Source organism: Eubalaena glacialis, chromosome 7 (assembly GCF_028564815.1).
Source record: "Eubalaena glacialis isolate mEubGla1 chromosome 7, mEubGla1.1.hap2.+ XY, whole genome shotgun sequence".
Classification (NCBI taxonomy): Eukaryota; Metazoa; Chordata; class Mammalia; order Artiodactyla; family Balaenidae; genus Eubalaena; species Eubalaena glacialis.
In genome coordinates this window covers 21974188-21990860 of record NC_083722.1, presented here as the reverse complement: position 1 = coordinate 21990860, position 16673 = coordinate 21974188, and the positions used below count along the sequence as shown (strand labels likewise).

The following is a 16673-nucleotide window of genomic DNA, read 5'->3' as shown; positions in this document are numbered from 1 at the left end:
CCCTCTCCCTGTGTCCCCTCCGTGTCCCCTCTCTGTGTCCCATCCCTCTTTCCCTTCTCTGACTGCAAAGTGGACCTCTTCGACCTGTTTCTGAGTCCCAAAGAGGAGGATGAGAAGCAGAGTAGTAAGCAATAAAAAATAAAAAGGTTAAAAGAGTAATATCTGCTCATTAAAAATTAGAACAATAAACAGGTAAATTTATAAATAATTCTGCTTTACTCTCCCCCCATCCCCATTTCCCAGGAGTAACACTTTGTTCTGTATTCTTAAAGGTAATTTTAAATTCATATATTAATACTTTTATGTATGTATATATAAAATATTCTTTTTAAGTTGATAGAATTATGCTATACAAATGTTCAGTAGCTATCTTTTTTCATTTAAAGATACATTTGAACACTTTATACTTATGACTGTGTATCTCAAAGTTTTTGTCAAATGAGAACAATGCAATTTTTAGGGGACTAATAGTTCTAGAGCAAGTAGAACAAAATTAAAATACAAATTGCTAACATTCTAATGAACATGAATAATAATGAAAAATTTATATTCTGATATTGATAAAATAATAAAATAATTTAGAGTGTCCTGTTAAGATTTCTTTGGTATGAATACATGTTTAGCAGGTGGAGCTGACATATTAGTACTTCTAGGAAATACAGGGCTCTGAACAGCTTTTGCCTAAAGCATGTCAGAGTTCCCACATCACTATCATACTTGGACTAACACAACTGTGTTTCTATGTGCCAGGCACTATGCCAAGCAATTTTCAGTGAAAATCACATTTACACTTCACAGCAGGTGGTTACTATGATCCTTATTTTGGGGGTAGATGGTTTGGGAGCTAAGGAAGAAAAAGGAAGGTGAGTTTTTGACTGGCAGAGCCATTTTTCATTGGTGACCTTAGAAAATTTAAAGTTTTGTAAACCATAAGTAATTCCTCTCTGAGCAGCCTCAGAGACCTTGAATCACTATAGTCCCTTTCATCCACACCGCTCTGTTTCTAAGGGCCAGGGTCTAGACTAAGCAATGTGAATATATGCTTCACATCAAGACAACTTGGAAAAGCATTATTATCTTCATTTTACAAGTGAAGAACTTGAAGATCAGAGGATAAGAAACATTCCCAGGGTAATGTGACTAATTAGGCCAGGTAGCATATGAGTCCAAGCCTGCCAGACTTCCAGTTCCATATTATTAAGTAATCCTATATGAATTCTGAGCTTCTAAAACAAAAAGAAAATATGTCCTTAACTGTGTCTGATAACTTATTAGATACTCTCTACATGTTTTTTTGGGAGGGTGAGATTTACACAATTTTAGTTGATTCATACAAACAGGGAATCTCATTGGCATTAAGGAGAAATTAGAATGAATTCAAATAGCAGGAACTGTGTCTGTATCTATCTAATAGTATGCACCTAGGTAGAAAGAGGTGAGAACAATGAATTTGCAAAATAACAAAAAATCAAAATTTGATATTTTATAAAAAATAAATTCTGTGAGTGTGGAAGCTGAAGATATACTTTAAAATTTTTGAAATTTGTTTTGCTAATACACCGTTACAAAAATAGAAACACTTGAAATACTTGGAGAGGTAAATATGTATATTTTTGTCAACATATTTTCACCTTATTAATAGCATCAGTCTGTAAATTTATGCAAATTGTTAGCAAAATGATTATAACTAACTGACAGTAAATAAATGTGCTTGTTAACTTACTGACTTTTTATATTCCAGGGAACCAAGAGTTGAACCATTTAACATAAATAGGCTCAATGAGAGTGTCCCCCAAGTGTTCATCCTCTTAGCTTTCTCAGATCGACCGTGGCTGGAGCTTCCACTTTTTGTGGTGTTCCTGGTTTCCTATATCTTGACCATCTTGGGCAATCCGGCAATAATTCTCGTGTTACGTCTGGATTTCAAACTCCATACCCCCATGTATTTTTTTCTTACCAATCTCTCACTCTTGGACCTTTGCTACACCACAAGTGCAGTTCCACAAATGCTGGTAAACATATGCAGCATCAGGAAGGTAATTAGATATGGCAGCTGTGTGGCCCAACTTTTCATTTCCCCGGCCTTGGGTTCCACTGAATGTCTGCTCCTGGCCGTCATGTCCTTTGATAGGTTTGTAAGCTATTTGTCAGCCTCTCCATTACTTAGTCATCATGCACCAAAGGCGCTGCCTCCAATTGGCAGCTGCATCCTGGATTAGAGGCTTCAGCAACTCAGTATGGCAGTCCACCTTGACGCTGCAGATGCCACTCTGTGGCCACAAAGAAGTGGATCACTTCTTCTGTGAAGTCCCTGCTCTGCTCAAGTTGTCATGTGTAGAGACAACAGCAAATGAGGCTGAACTATTCTTTATCAGTGTGCTATTCCTTCTAATACCCGTGACATTCATATCATATGCTTTTATTGTACAAGCAGTGTTGAGAATACAATCAGCTGAAGGTCGGCAAAAGGTATTTGGAACATGTGGCTCCCGTTTAATAGTGGTGTCACTTTTTTATGGCACTGCTATCTACATGTATCTGCAACCACCATCCCCTGCCTCCAAGGACCGAGGAAAGATGGTATCCCTTTTCTATGGAATCATCACGCCCATGTTGAACCCCCTTATATACACACTTAGAAACAAAGATGTAAAGGGAGCATTTACGAGGTTGATTGCAAGGATTTTCTTAATCAAGAAATAGGAATACTCAAATGACAGGCCTTGTTAAAGACTTGAAGTTTACATATTTTAATAATTTAATTCTCTCCAAGTTGCTTTAGTCTGACTACTCTTAGAAAGAACTATTATGGTGACCTTCCTCAAATAAAATGTCATTGACAGAAAACTACACTTATTTCCTACTGCCTAAATACATTCATTGCACAAGTCCTGAGAACTGGTTCATTATGATCCCCTAAAATAGTGTAACCTTAAAATATTTAAAGTCTCCAGTTTTATAGACACTGGTGTGTATACTTGGTGAAGAGTCTTAGATTTCTGTGAGACTAGAATAAAACCTTAGGAAACAACATATTTAGACACATGCAAATACACACACCAGAAATTTTTTCTTAGTTACAGGAGATATAACAGAAGTCCATAAAGCCATCCAAAGTCCCCTCCTAAAAAATGTAAATGTTCCATATGAAAGGGCAGCTCCTACTTGATTTTCAGAGCCCTTCTCTGTTAACACAAGTTCGTGTGCCCGATGCTCAGTGAGGCCAAACAAACTGAAACGTCGGAGTTTGAGCAGAGAAAGGTTTATTGCAAGGCCATGCATGGAGACAGGTGGCTCATGCCCTAAAAAGCCCCAAGATCCCTGAAGGAAGTTGGGGGGGGGGAGGGTTTGCAGGGTCTGTGATCAGCTTGTGCACAATTCTCTGATTGGCTGATGGTGAGGTAGCAGGGTGGTGTCACAGGGGTTAACATTATCAGTCCTTAGGCTCCAGGTGGCCTGGGTCTATGTGCTTATGGTCCTCAAGTAGTTAACATCTTCCATTTGTTTGAGAGGGGGAGGTTTTTTTCATCTGCAAAACAACCCAGGAAATGTGCATCAAATGCTATTATCTAGGTACTTCAGAGAGGAACTAAAGCAGAGGATATGGAGGAAGGCCTGTCCTGGGAAGGCTCCATGGGGTACTGCTCGATTACATCCCTTGTCTGCTGTTTCTCAGAAAATAACTGGCTTAAAACAATTAATATGCCAAAGACATATTTTAGGGTGGCAAATTCTGCTCCCCTACACTGCAACAAATATGGGCTAGGCGTGGAGTGGAAACTCGGCAGGTGTTACAGATCAGAGACCACTGTCTCTGCGTGACCTAGCAAATATTTTTTTTAATTAAATTTATTTCTTATACAGCAGGTTCTTATTAGTTATCTATTTTATACATATTAATGTATATGACCTAGCAAATATTTGTTTATCAAATAGTACCAAACTGCAGACACAGGAGAAGCTCTGAAAACTGAGTAAAAGTTCTGCTTTTGTAAGAGATATTTATATTTATAAGGGAAATCTCTATTTGCAAGGGTGTCTCCCTCTCTGTATCAGGAATAGCAAGATAACCAAATCTCTAGAAACTGTTATCAATGGAGAAGGCACTGACTTAAATATGCATAACAACCATACCCTGGTTTACCCTGCTTTGCCTGAAAACGGCCCATAATGGATCTAAACCTGGTCACGATCTTTGCCCTTGAACAGGTCTCAGTAATTAATGATCTAAAGGGAACAAAAGAATGCAGGAACAAAGGACTGTTATCAGGCAAGAGAGGTAACAATAGCAAAGATAGTAAATCAGTACTCCCAGTTCTGTTTCTGTGGTAAAGATTAGCCTGAAGCACATTCTCCTGCTGTCTTGCAGAATTTAAATCCAAGTGCTCAACCACCAGATCAACTGGAGCCTAAGGGATGATGATGTTGACCCTTTATGACCCTTGTGACTTTGACTAAATCTTGAACCCTGCTGACCTTTGCCCCAATTCTATGCTGAATTCTCCTTTGTTCAAGCCCCTTCATGAATATGCATGTACTCTTAGCTTAAAACTTCCCCAATTTTGCTGCTCTGGGAGACACTGCTTTGGGAAAGAGCCCTGGTGTTCTCCGGACTTGCTGCAAGTAGTAAATCCTTCCTTCTCCTGATCTTTGGTTTGGTTATGTCTTTTGGCTATACTCGCTGAGAGGTGAACCCAGTTTTCGGGTAACAACAGATGTAGAAAGAAAGCTTGGAACTTCCCTTTTCTGACTAAAAGAAAATTCTGAGAAATGAGGACTGCCATAAATCCCTTCTGCAGGGGAATTTTATGGCCATGAAGAAGATGGAAAGTCAGCACCAAGATGAGTCTGCACAAAGATACTTCAGTGAAATAACCCTTGTGTTCTATTAATTTCCCTGTGTATTTTCTTCCCATAATTTACATATCTGAAGCAAGGTCCTGGTGTGACACGCCAGCGGCAGATGGCAGGCAGGACATGCCAGTAGTCTTTGTTCCCAGGGGAAGAGAGAGGTTACAGGTTATGGGGGAATTGACATCCGATTGGCTCATCGGTTGCCAGGGAAACCAGCAGAGGTCCGTGCCCCTCACCGCTCCTTTTATAAGCTATCATAGTGGAGATAGTTCCGATCTAAAGATTAGAACAGTCACTAGATGGGGCCGGGGCAAGTACATAGGTATTTACTGATTAGGATGTATGATTAAGAGGGAAGGTCAGTCAGGTGAGTAGGGTGTAGGTGAAGCAGGCACTGGTCGACCAGGGGATGTAGGTACAGAGAGCAAGAGAACAGCCACCTTGGGTGGCCTAATCATACAACGTGTGTGTAGGTGCGAGTAAAGCAGGCATGTAGGGCATTGGACATGATTTTAAGGGATGTAGGTTGATCTACACCTAGTTATACATTAGCTCCCATCCACCCCACCCCTAAACTACGCTGAGCCCCCAGGTGGGGCCTTCATAAAAGAGAGGCTGCAGTTACTGAAGTGGGTGATGGCAGGAATGAATGAATGAGAAGTATGGAGAGGATGGTACTTAATGAAGACCACCTTCCAGGTTAAAAGAGGGAGAGCAGAGACCCTGGAACTACTGGATCACGGACTGTTATCCTAGGCCCCAAACCTGAACTCGAATGCAAATGTGTGTATGTGCACGGGTTTCTAAGGAGTTTATCCAGATCTTTCATCAGTTCTTACAAGGATCTGTGAACCCACCTGTTAAGAATCCCCCACCCTAGACTCTAAGGGGAGATGGTCAGAAACAGCAGACCAGCGCCCTTGGCTTTGAGCTATGGTGAGCTTTTAAACGATGTGTTTAATTTGTGAGTTTAGCCCTTCTGTCTGTGCTGAGTCGGCAGAATTTTCCTGAGAAAGAAAGGGACTGTCAGGGAAATTTGTGCTTCAAAGGAAAATTATAGCGCACCCTTTTGTGTCATCTGATTCTGATTCTATGAGAGCTACTTTACAATTCTGTAGATTGTAGATATCTGATAGCAATAGAAAATAACTCCTGTCTATAGACATGCAAATTAATTGTCTCCTGGTGGGACATTTTCTCCCTCCCTAGTCCACCCACCTCACCAATCCCCAACCGTGTAAAAGCCAGTTTGGGCGCTATTTACGCTTTAATTTCAATATTCCTGATCTATAAATGGCCTCCATTCTTCGAATTCTCCTTTGAATTGTAGTAACACCTCACCAGTTACCTCATTAATGAGTTACATAAAATCTTTTCAAAGGGGTTCATTTTTATACTTGTATGAGAGTCATGATTGTATATTTTTGGGGAAAATTACCCTTTAATAAGATCTTTGTTCTTTATTTGATTGCAAGGAGTTTCTAGTGCCACCTCCATAACCATGGCAACCGAAGCATAAGGTAAACAAACCCCCAGAAGTCCTAAATCTCCCACAGCCTATCCTTTGGGGTGACCAGAGGGGAACAGCACTAGGCTCCTTTCCCTTCCCCTTCCCTCTCGTTCCTCCCCTTCTTCCTCCTTTTGCTCCCCACGCCCTTCCCTTCCTCTCTTCGATTCTCTTCCTCCTCGATCCTCCCCTCCCTTTTCTTCTTGCTTCCCGCCCCGTACCCCTTTTTTCCAACTCTCTTACCTTCCACAACCCGCCCGGACGTGGAGCCCCTCCACACACACACACACACACACACACACACACACACACACACACACACACACGCACAGGAGCCCCTACACATGCGAGGGCGCCCGCGACCCAGGATCCAAGGGGCTAACATCGTGGGGGGGCGGCTACCGGCCGCTGAGACGCGCCCGAGACCGGGCCGCCCACACCCGGGCCAGCCTCCGGTGTCGCAGGGGGATGCTCTGAGCTTGCAGTGGAAGGGAGGGTTTCCTGAAAAGAAGGAACATTACAAGGTTCTAGTCAGTAAGAGCAAAAAACTAAACATTTTTTTCGGAAAGAAAATTCGGATTGTTTCGATGTAGCGCTAAAAATAACAGGCAAAAGCCATGTGGAAAGTGTGCAGAGGGGTGTTACGTGAGCATTGGTGGTTCAGTGGTAGAATTCTCGCCTGCCACGCGGGAGGCCCGGGTTCGATTCCCGGCCAATGCAAGGAGACCTCTCTTTTTCAAAAAATGCTCTGGTTTTGAACTCGGATACTTTCTACATTCGAATTTTGACCTACTCATATGTTTTGTGACCATAAGACCCGGAGTCACTTCTGCTAGGTGGAAGGGGCAGGCTGGCTGGAGACGGGCGGTTTTCCTAAAAGAAACATCCAATTTTCTGTGTTCAGAATATATGGAGTCAATCTGCTCTGGATTCATTCTTCTGTTTGAAGCATGAGTAAAGCCAACGAATGGGCTCTGAGGGAAAGAAAACTTTTTCCAACTTATAAAAACGGGTCCCTTTAAATAAAGATATAATAAAGGAATTACTTCGAACACTTGCCGTCGCGTTTAGCAGAGTGGCGCAGCGGAAGCGTGCTGGGCCCATAACCCAGAGGTCGATGGATCGAAACCATCCTCTGCTAGGTGCTTCTGTTTTTTGGGGGGGGGGAAGAGGTACTGTAGTCTTAGCAACCCTGTTTCCCTTTTTTCTGTACCTCATGAAAATGTGGGTAATTCAGGGGTAGATGTTTATCCCAAGAAAATTTTGAGACGAAAATAATTCACAAATCAGAAAGTCTCTAATGTCAGGTGCCCCATCTCAGAGAGCAGAGAATTAATATTAATCCATCCGCTGAAAGGTGCCCATCTTTACCTACTACTGTATTGTAAACGAGAATTTAAATTTAGAGTTAAAAAGAACCATATACAGCTGATTTCAGTTTCAGAGATTTGGTTTAAGGGAGTTGGGGTTTATTTAAAATGACAGTTCTCAACAATCTCTCCCCCCTGCTCTGTTTTCCTCCTTAGCACTTATCACTATGTAATATATAGTATATTTTATTTATTCATTCAGTATTTAGTCCCCCTGTGGTTCCTGTAGTATCTACAACATGGCCTGTCACATCTTGGGCGTTGCTCGTTTGTTAAATACGTTAAAAGCTACGATTTCTAATACACCAAACACGACTATTCTTCGTTATTCTTCACCTTCTTCTTTTACCTTCTAAAAAATTACAGAAGAGTACAAAAATTACCACACAGAATCTATCTACTATTTAACATTATAGTATATAAACTACAAATTTCTTTTATATTTAAGGAAAACAACAACAACATAAAATTGAAGTACTCTTCAGCTGCAAACGCAGTCCTAATATCCCCTTTCTCAGGGCAACTCTACCATGAATTTGATGTGCATATCTCCCATTCCTTTTTTTTTTTTAATGAATAATTTTTATTTGCGAAGAGTCTGAGAACAACTCATATTAAAGTTTTCATTTAAATAACACAATGCTTATTTTCAAAAGTATTGACAAAGTGCCCACATAAAAGGCTTTCCTTTATGATACCGTTGACAGTAAGTCTATTTCTATGTAATAATCTATAACTAAACATGAGTATACCTAATGTCTACATAAATGTCTGGACTGAGAGGCCAAAGGGCCATATTTGATTTTCAGGTGGTTCTAAAGTGAAGGCAACATCTTTATGAACCTGGCAATAGAGGTTTTAGAAATCCTGTCATTAAAGTTCTTTTATCAACTGTATTTAAATATTTTTTTTTTTTTGTATTTAAATTTTTTTCCACATGAAAGTCCTATCACAGTAAAGAATCACTTTAGGTACCAGGGGAGATCTCATTTCATTTTCAGTCTTGCTTACATGGATGCCCATGGCAGACACAATTTCCATCTGAGGTGTTTCAGTAACAAACTTTCTAATCTCACAGATCACCAGAGGAACATGTGATTAATCAAAAGGAAAAAAATTGCCCAGAAAGATGAAACATTATTCACTATTTTCTTCTGGGTTCTATTTAAGAAATAAATTTTCAGTCCGTTCTTGGATATTGTAACCATAGATTGAGCATCTTCTCACAGTGGCAAATTCATGCTTACCTAGAATTTCTTATTGATATGCATAAAAATGAAAAGAGAAGAGCTCTGTTATGATAGTGTCGACGAAAAATTAATCAGCCGATCTGAGAAAGAAATGGAAAATTTTATTCAAGCCAAATTGAGGATTGTAACCAGGGAACAGCCTCTCAGAAAGCTCCAAGAACTGTTCCGCCCATTAGAAGTCAAAACACAGTTATATAAGTTTTTTGAGACAGAGGGCTGTACATCAAACGACGTATTATTTACAGTTTACACAATTCAGATCTTCAAGTACAAAGTTGTGGGTCATCATGGCTCCTTACAAGATCAAGAAGGAAGGTTTTCTTTTAAGGAGTTGTCTTGTTGGTGATAGGAGAATGTTGTTCTTTACGGTTGAGGCCAGTATTTCTGCTGATGGAGTGGTTTGGTGGATGCATCATGCAGACACATAATGCACAGTGGAGGGGGGAGGGGAGGGGGAGGGGGAGGGAGGTGGGGGGCGGGGGGGCAGGGAGAGGAGCCCAAAAGGCAGAGAAAATTTTTTATGTTTAAATTTTTCTTGTCTTGCCATAAAACGTGAATTTTATCTCACAATAGTCATTTTATTGTGGGGCCTCCAAGCACACTCTCTGTGTATAGCACAGCTCCCACAAAAAGCATTTTGCAAGATTGAAACAAAGTTTGTCATCTGTTACATTTGTTAGCAGTAGCTTCAAGTGACCGGCAAGAAGGAGATTTATTTTTAGAAAAAGATTATTTCTGCTGGAAGAGAGACTTCAGAGATCACTTTTAGTTCAGGAACAGACCAGGAAGATGAGACCGTCCAGTAGGTTACACAGAATGTGGTAGCAGTGGCAGCAGGGCTGGGTGGTGGATAAAACCCAAGCCTTCTGATTCCGCAAAGTGTTATTCTTCAATTATAGTCTTCACTTCATAGCTTTGGACTATAGAGATTTCCAAATCTCAGAATTTCCTAGAGAGGCCTAGAAACTGCTTGTGTGGGGCAATAATCGGCTGGCTGAGAGTTGAGTGTCTATTCAATAAGGTTTGGAGGAAGAAAATGGGACTCAGACCAGTTTACCTTTGTCCCCCTCCTTCCTGTCCACACCCATCACCTGGAATCATTTGCATTTTATTAATTATCTACAACTTACATTCTATCTCTGAGTTGTAAAATAGCCTAATCATTCAAAGGCAATCAAAGATGCACACCTCCATAGATCATATCATCCTGGAGGCTCAGCCACCTGGCGCCACCCCACCGGGCACCACTGAAAGGACTCCCTGCGAGCTGTCGACTGAAAAAAAATGCACAACCTAAAAGTTGAGAATTATGTTTTATTCCGTGGACCTGCTGAGGACTTAAGCCCAGGATGCAGCCTCTCAGATAGCTTTGAGGGACTGCTGTGAAGAGGTAAGGGAGGAGTCAAGATATATAGGAGTTCAAACAAACAAAAACACCGGGTGGTCTAACATCAAAATATTACTGCTAATTAAAGAAAACCAGACATCACAAGTTAATGAATTTAGTGCTTTTTTATGTGTGGGAAGATGCAAGAGTCTGGGCTCATTGAAATCATTCCTTTGATATGTATCTTAACTACCTAGGGCCAGTATCCTGCTTTTCTCCATCCTGAAGCCCCTCAGGGTGCACCGGCAGTGCGTGGCAGTGGCTGATGGCTTGATGGCTGCAGTAAAATCCTTTGTTTACTGATGTGACAGGTGACATTTTTGGTCCACAGCTCCCATTCACACACTTCCAAGTTTGGTAACTTATTCTGACAACTCATACACCTTCTGTTAATAATCCTCCTTTCCCCTTTTACTTCTCCAATGCCAAGTTTTCATTCTCAGGCCTGCTTTTATCGCTATACTGACCAGTGGAATTCCAGGATCTAGCCTTGAAAACACAGACACTTTTTAGTGCTGGAGAGAGGAACACATCCTGTAGGGCTTCGTAAAATGGCTATTTCTGATGATGTTCAAAGACATTGACCTCAGAGATTGTTACTATGACCCATGTTACTACGAAGTAACATTTAAATTGTAAAAGTCTGTAAGTGATTGTCTTTCTCAAAGAAAATGTCTTGCCCTAGTAATAAGCTGCTAATTGGCAGCTCCTTTTTTCCTCAAGATCTTTATCTTTGTGATATTTGTTAATCAGAAGAAGACAATTGGTTTTTCCTACTTCTCCCATATGCGTGGAGATAAAGTAAAAAAATATTGAAAGAAATCAGTGATTCACTAGAGAGCTGATTTCAACAGAATTTGAGTCTGTGCCTCATGTAAATAGAGGAAACAAGGAGCTAAAGGAGAGAGAGGGGCAAGCTGGGTTCAGGGAACAAGGGTGGGCCATTTGCAGAAGTCAGTGGAACCAGGAAGGGAAGAGGTGGAGCTTCCGCTAAGATCCGTACCGCCTCTACCTTCTCCTTTCATTTTACTCATTGTAAGACAGGAGAAATAAAAACAGTTACTAAAAAAAAAAAAGGAGAAAAATTTGAAAGGACCAAAGAAAAGTAGGTAGAGGAGAATACATCACAGTAAGACAAATATAACATAATTAGAAAAGAATGAGTTTATTTATTAACTATTTAATGTACAACAAACTATTCCAAACAACTTTCACCACTTTTACCTCATTGTTGGTAGGGAGCTTAAACTTTTTTATTATTTGTTTAGTTCACTTTTTTATCCATTTACTTAAACTGCAAAAAAAAAAAAAAACTAAAGCTGTTGAATGCCTGCTGTGTGTGTGACCCTCTGCTCTGTCTAGAGCTGCCAAGTGAGAAACAGATTCTTTTCAGTTGAGGATTTAGGAGGATGGGGAGATCCAGGCATCTGATCTGGGTTTTGGTGGTATGGAGAGTATACTGGACAGCTTGACATGGACACAGAAATCTCTGTTAATGTCCAGAGTTCTCCAGCTGTGGGATTAAGGTTTTCATGAAGCTTTCAGGTATTTTTTGTTTAGTCCACACTGTTATACATTTTTTATTAGTTGTGATGAAATAAAATTCATATTTTATGGCAAGACAAGAAAATTTTAAACATAAAATTTTTCTTTGCCTATTTGGGCCTCCTCCCTCCCCTTTAGTGTGTGTTGTACATCTGTATTAACCAGATCTCCCTAGGAGATAACATTCCTTATTAATCTCATCAAGGGTCACTACTCCTTAGTAGATAACCTTCCGTGTAATGTCGTAATCTCGTAAGGGGCCATGATGGCCCTGACCCACTACTTGATTTGTATGCATAGATCTGGATTGTGTAAACTGTCAATAACACGTCATTGTATTACAGGTCTCAGTCTCAAAAACTTAACTGTGCTTTGATCTTTAACGGGTGGAACAGTTCTCAGAACTTTCTGAGAGACTGTTCCTGGGTTATCAGCCTCAATTTGGCTTGAATAAAATTTTCCATTTCTTTCTTAGATCGACCGATTAATTTTTTTGTTGACAATTGCCAATTTTGAAAATTTGAAGTATTCCTTATTAAAATGCAAATCCTCTTGAAAAAATTGAAAGACTCACTGACACTGAGCCTGCAGCCCCATGAGGCAACAGTCAAGTGAAATCATAGTGCATAGGCTCTGTAGCCTTCAGTTTTCTGCAGTTCCCACTGGTCCCCTTAGTTTCCAAGTGTTAGTTGGCGTTTATCAACATCCTTGTGCTGTGGTTGTTCGTAGGGTAGTATTAAGAGAACAGTGAAATATGCTACTAAAACTGGGAAGGTGAAATACAGTGTCAGAAGTCTTTGTACTTCAAGAAAAATAGCAAAGAGCACCTTGTAGCCAGTTTTGCTTTTATCTGCTAGGCCCCCATGAGCATTTGACTTCTAACCTCTGGTTTAGGGAATATCACAACTGTCTCTTTAGCTGCAGTTAAAGCTAAATGTAAACAGTTTATGAAAGACAATTTGGAATAGAAAGTTGGGATCAAAGCATGGAAAAAATGGCCTAAATGCTGTTATGGACTCAATTGTGTTCCCTCAAAATTCCTTTGTTTTGAGCCCTAACCCCAAAGTAACTATATTTGGAGATAGGGCCTTTAAAGAGGTAATTAAGGTTAAATGAGATCATAAGGGTAGGGTCCTAATCTGAAAGCCCTGGTATCTTTATAAGAAAAGGAAAAGACTCCAGGGGTGCAGACACACAGAAAAAAGAGTATGTGAGGACACAGCAAGACAGCCAGCTGCAAGCCAAGGAGGGAAACCAGTCCTGCCAACACCTTAACCTTGGACTTCTAGCCTACAGAACTGTGAGAAAATAAATTTTTGTTGTTTAAGACACCCAGTGTGTGGTATTTTGTTGTGGCAGTGCTAGCAAACTAATACAAGCATTTTAATAGGATGTTTGTTTGGACTTAGGCAGTAGAAACTGTCAAAGCAGGACTAAGAGACAGAAACATTTGGAAAGGAAAGAAAGAGTCTACCTGCAAAGAGGTCAAGAGTCAGACTTTGAGGAAAACACACACACACACACACACACACACATGTATTTAAAATGGTGTGTGTTGGAGGGGGGAGCTGCAAAATGACTGAGGTTACCACGTGCACATTGGCCTGTTCATGGTGGAAAAATTGCAACTCACATGGTAATCATTATCCTGACAAGTCCTGACACATCTTCAAAGAGCAGTCTAGCAAAAATCAGGGTATCATTGTTCTGTCAGGTGTTTAGGTTTACAGAAAACATTCAAGTATTTATTACTTTGAGGACCAGAACTAGGGTGAGCATGACCCTATTATTTTTTATTTATTTTAGGGTGCAGAATATTTTGATTTCTTTTTTTAAATTTTATTCCTTTTTATTTCCACAGCTCTGACCAGAGCACAAAACAATACCTCTCTCCCGCTCTCACATGCGCACAAGTGACTCTTGAAGTGACTAACAAATCCGGCGGTTAAAGGGAGACAGAAATGATCACTCTACTCATCCTAACTCACTGTTAGTAAAAAGTTGAAGTTAGGAAGCATTTCAGTTGGATCTGGAAAACACGACGCCTTGGATCGGTCCTTCTGTTTTCTTGCCACAAGATGGCAGAAGAGGGCAATACTTCTTATTTCACCCACTCTGAAGGTAATTATCCCTCTGATCTCTTAACAGTGGAAGAAAAAAATCTCGGAAAAAGCAAATAATAGAAAGAGGGGATGAATATGATGCTGATGAGTTCAGGATGAAATTAGGGGACTGCTCTCCACCAAGTAGGGTAGCTTGTCGGTGGGTTTTGTCGCCAACTCCCAAGACCTAATGACAGGGGCGCAGGGACTGGAAAAAGAATCTCATTTTAGAGGAGTGAATGACAAACCCGTATATTTTGCAGACCCATTGACCTGTTGGCATGAATTCCTGGAGGCTTGTTGCCTGTGACAGGGACAAGACTGTTTGTCTGAGATAGGGTCTATACCTACAACTTTAAGGGAAGTGACAACAGGGAAAGACAGGAAATGTTACAGCCTGGAGGGGGGATGTGGTAGTAGGGGCTTATTTTGCTGTTAATGGGGGAAAAAAAGATTTACAATAGCAGTCATCTACTGGTGAGAGGGGATGACAGGGTAGCGGAAAATGTTAATGCTTCCAACTGCAAAAAAAAAGAATTTAGGCACTGTTGTAAGATGCAGGGGAGGGGGGAATTGAAGGACTTTCGATCATGCCTTGAGAGATTCCATTCCCTAATATTACTAGCTAGTCCATGCGTTAAGTAAATACGCCCTTCTCTTAAATACTGAGTTCTCTGACTTCTATCGCGGGATTTTAAATCGTGGACTCTAAAATCACTGCCAGATAACTACTCCCCCGGCCTAGCGAGTCCTGGCATATCTCCTTCCGGCACATCGATTAAACATTGGAAGAACGCGGCTTTCCCAAATTGCTGGGTTCCTTGTTCAACCTTTTCTCCTTAAGGAACGTCCCTGACCTTTAATATTCCCGTTGCACTTTGACATAAATCATTTCAACTCACCCTAAGATCTCCGTAGGATAGACAAGTCTAATGTTACCATACCCATTCTGTAGTGGATGAGAAATAGACACCGAGAGGTTAATTTCGCCCAGGATCCGACTGCAGAACACAATACCGTTAATTGTCAGCTTTATGGCTCTTGGCTCCAGAGCCCGGTGCATTCCCGCAGATAAAGCAAGTCATCCTTTTACTTTCGAGAAAATCTCTTCAAAACGCACAACCCTGATGGCAGACTATCTGGCCAATTGCAGCCCATGGCGGGCTTTTCAAATAGTGCTGCTGCCCAATCAGAGACGGGGAGCGTTCCTTGCGTTGAAAAAGGGTAAACAAAAGCAAAATTTTGGCTATTGCAGCTGAGGGCAAAACTGAAAATCTTTTTCAAAGGACGCCAAAGAATCCATACTAAGTTTGCATGACACTGCATAAATGCGTATACAAGAATGTTTACGGAGGGCTTTTTAAGTTTTTACCCCGTTTTCCGCTCCCAAACCAGCTCCCTACTCTTCCGAGAGAAACTAGACTACAGGCAAGTGCACCAGCTATTTCTCTGAAAGTGTAGGTGGCTCTGAAAAGAGCCTTTGGGTCATGTGTGGCAGCGGGCCGGCTCACTTAGAGCTGGTATACTTGGTGACGGCCTTGGTGCCCTCGGACACGGCGTGCTTGGCCAGCTCCCCGGGCAGCAGCAGGCGCACGGCCGTCTGGATCTCCCTGGAGGTGATGGTCGAACGCTTGTTGTAATGCGCCAGGCGGGACGCCTCGCCCGCGATGCGCTCGAAAATGTCGTTGACAAATGAGTTCATGATGCCCATGGCCTTGGACGAGATGCCGGTGTCCGGGTGGACCTGCTTCAGTACTTTGTACACGTAGATAGAGTAGCTCTCCTTGCGACTGCGCTTGCGCTTCTTGCCATCTTTCTTCTGGGTCTTGGTCACCGCTTTCTTGGACCCCTTCTTCGGAGCCGGGGCGGATTTAGCCAACTCAGGCATGATGAAAAAAATCACAAGATTCCCGAGAAGCAAAAAGAGAATAGTGAATCGGTCGAGTCCTTTTTATTTACAAAACCATATGCAAATAAGGTTTAGTAAAGTTCTTTGTCTGATTGGCTAATATTAGTGATGACGTTGTTTCAATATTGTCCAATCAGAACACGCATTATTAGGAACTGCATTTGTCTTGTTTAAAATGGGACAGCAACTTTGGCCAATGGAATAGCTTCTTTTTCGCGCGCAGCTGCGGTTATAAGTTGTGGGGTTTTTTTGTTTTTTTGTTTTTTTTTTCTCTTCAGTCTTTTTTGGTGTAGGTGCATAAGCATTGTGCTATGTCTGGACGTGGTAAGCAAGGCGGCAAAGCTCGCGCCAAGGCCAAGACCCGCTCCTCGCGGGCCGGGCTCCAGTTTCCCGTAGGCCGAGTGCACCGCCTGCTCCGCAAAGGCAACTACGCCGAGCGGGTCGGGGCCGGCGCGCCGGTGTATCTGGCCGCGGTACTGGAGTACCTGACGGCCGAGATCCTGGAGTTGGCGGGCAACGCGGCCCGGGACAATAAGAAGACGCGCATCATCCCGCGCCACCTGCAGCTGGCCATCCGTAACGACGAAGAGCTCAACAAGCTGCTGGGCAAAGTCACCATCGCTCAGGGCGGCGTCCTGCCCAACATCCAGGCCGTGCTGCTGCCCAAGAAGACTGAGAGTCACCACAAGGCCAAGGGCAAGTAAGGTCTGAATTAATACTCCAATCTCTAAGAACAAAGGCTCTTTTCA

General features: G+C 41.7%; 3 protein-coding genes and 2 non-coding genes across 5 annotated transcripts; 4 read left to right on the top strand and 1 right to left on the bottom strand.

Moving 5' to 3' along the window:
* Nucleotides 1–810: 810 nt before the first annotated feature.
* LOC133095662 (olfactory receptor 2B6-like) lies at nt 811–2703 on the top strand. The gene is given in 3 exon segments (XM_061197410.1): nt 811–863; nt 1742–2138; nt 2140–2703. Coding segments are annotated over 3 exon segments (1014 nt in total).
* A 4307-nt stretch (nt 2704–7010) lies between these two features.
* Nucleotides 7011–7081, top strand: TRNAG-GCC (transfer RNA glycine (anticodon GCC)). The gene has a single exon. It is a non-coding gene; the product is annotated as a tRNA-Gly (tRNA).
* Nucleotides 7082–7430: 349 nt separating this feature from the next.
* On the top strand, nt 7431–7502 carry TRNAM-CAU (transfer RNA methionine (anticodon CAU)). Its single transcript has one exon. It is a non-coding gene; the product is annotated as a tRNA-Met (tRNA).
* An 8020-nt stretch (nt 7503–15522) lies between these two features.
* On the bottom strand, nt 15523–15903 carry LOC133095044 (histone H2B type 1-L-like). Its single transcript, XM_061195873.1, has one exon. It carries the CDS (start codon nt 15901–15903, stop codon nt 15523–15525), a length of 381 nt encoding a protein of 126 aa, XP_061051856.1.
* Nucleotides 15904–16235: 332 nt separating this feature from the next.
* LOC133095038 (histone H2A type 1) lies at nt 16236–16628 on the top strand. The gene has a single exon (XM_061195865.1). The coding sequence runs from the start codon at nt 16236–16238 to the stop codon at nt 16626–16628; it is 393 nt and encodes a 130-aa protein (XP_061051848.1).
* Nucleotides 16629–16673: the final 45 nt, after the last annotated feature.

Bases quoted from the DNA above. Each gene is read 5' to 3' on its own strand.
- LOC133095044 (XM_061195873.1), bottom strand. From the start codon at position 15,903: ATGCCTGAGTTGGCTAAATCCGCCCCGGCTCCGAAGAAGGGGTCCAAG.
- LOC133095038 (XM_061195865.1), top strand. From the start codon at position 16,236: ATGTCTGGACGTGGTAAGCAAGGCGGCAAAGCTCGCGCCAAGGCCAAG.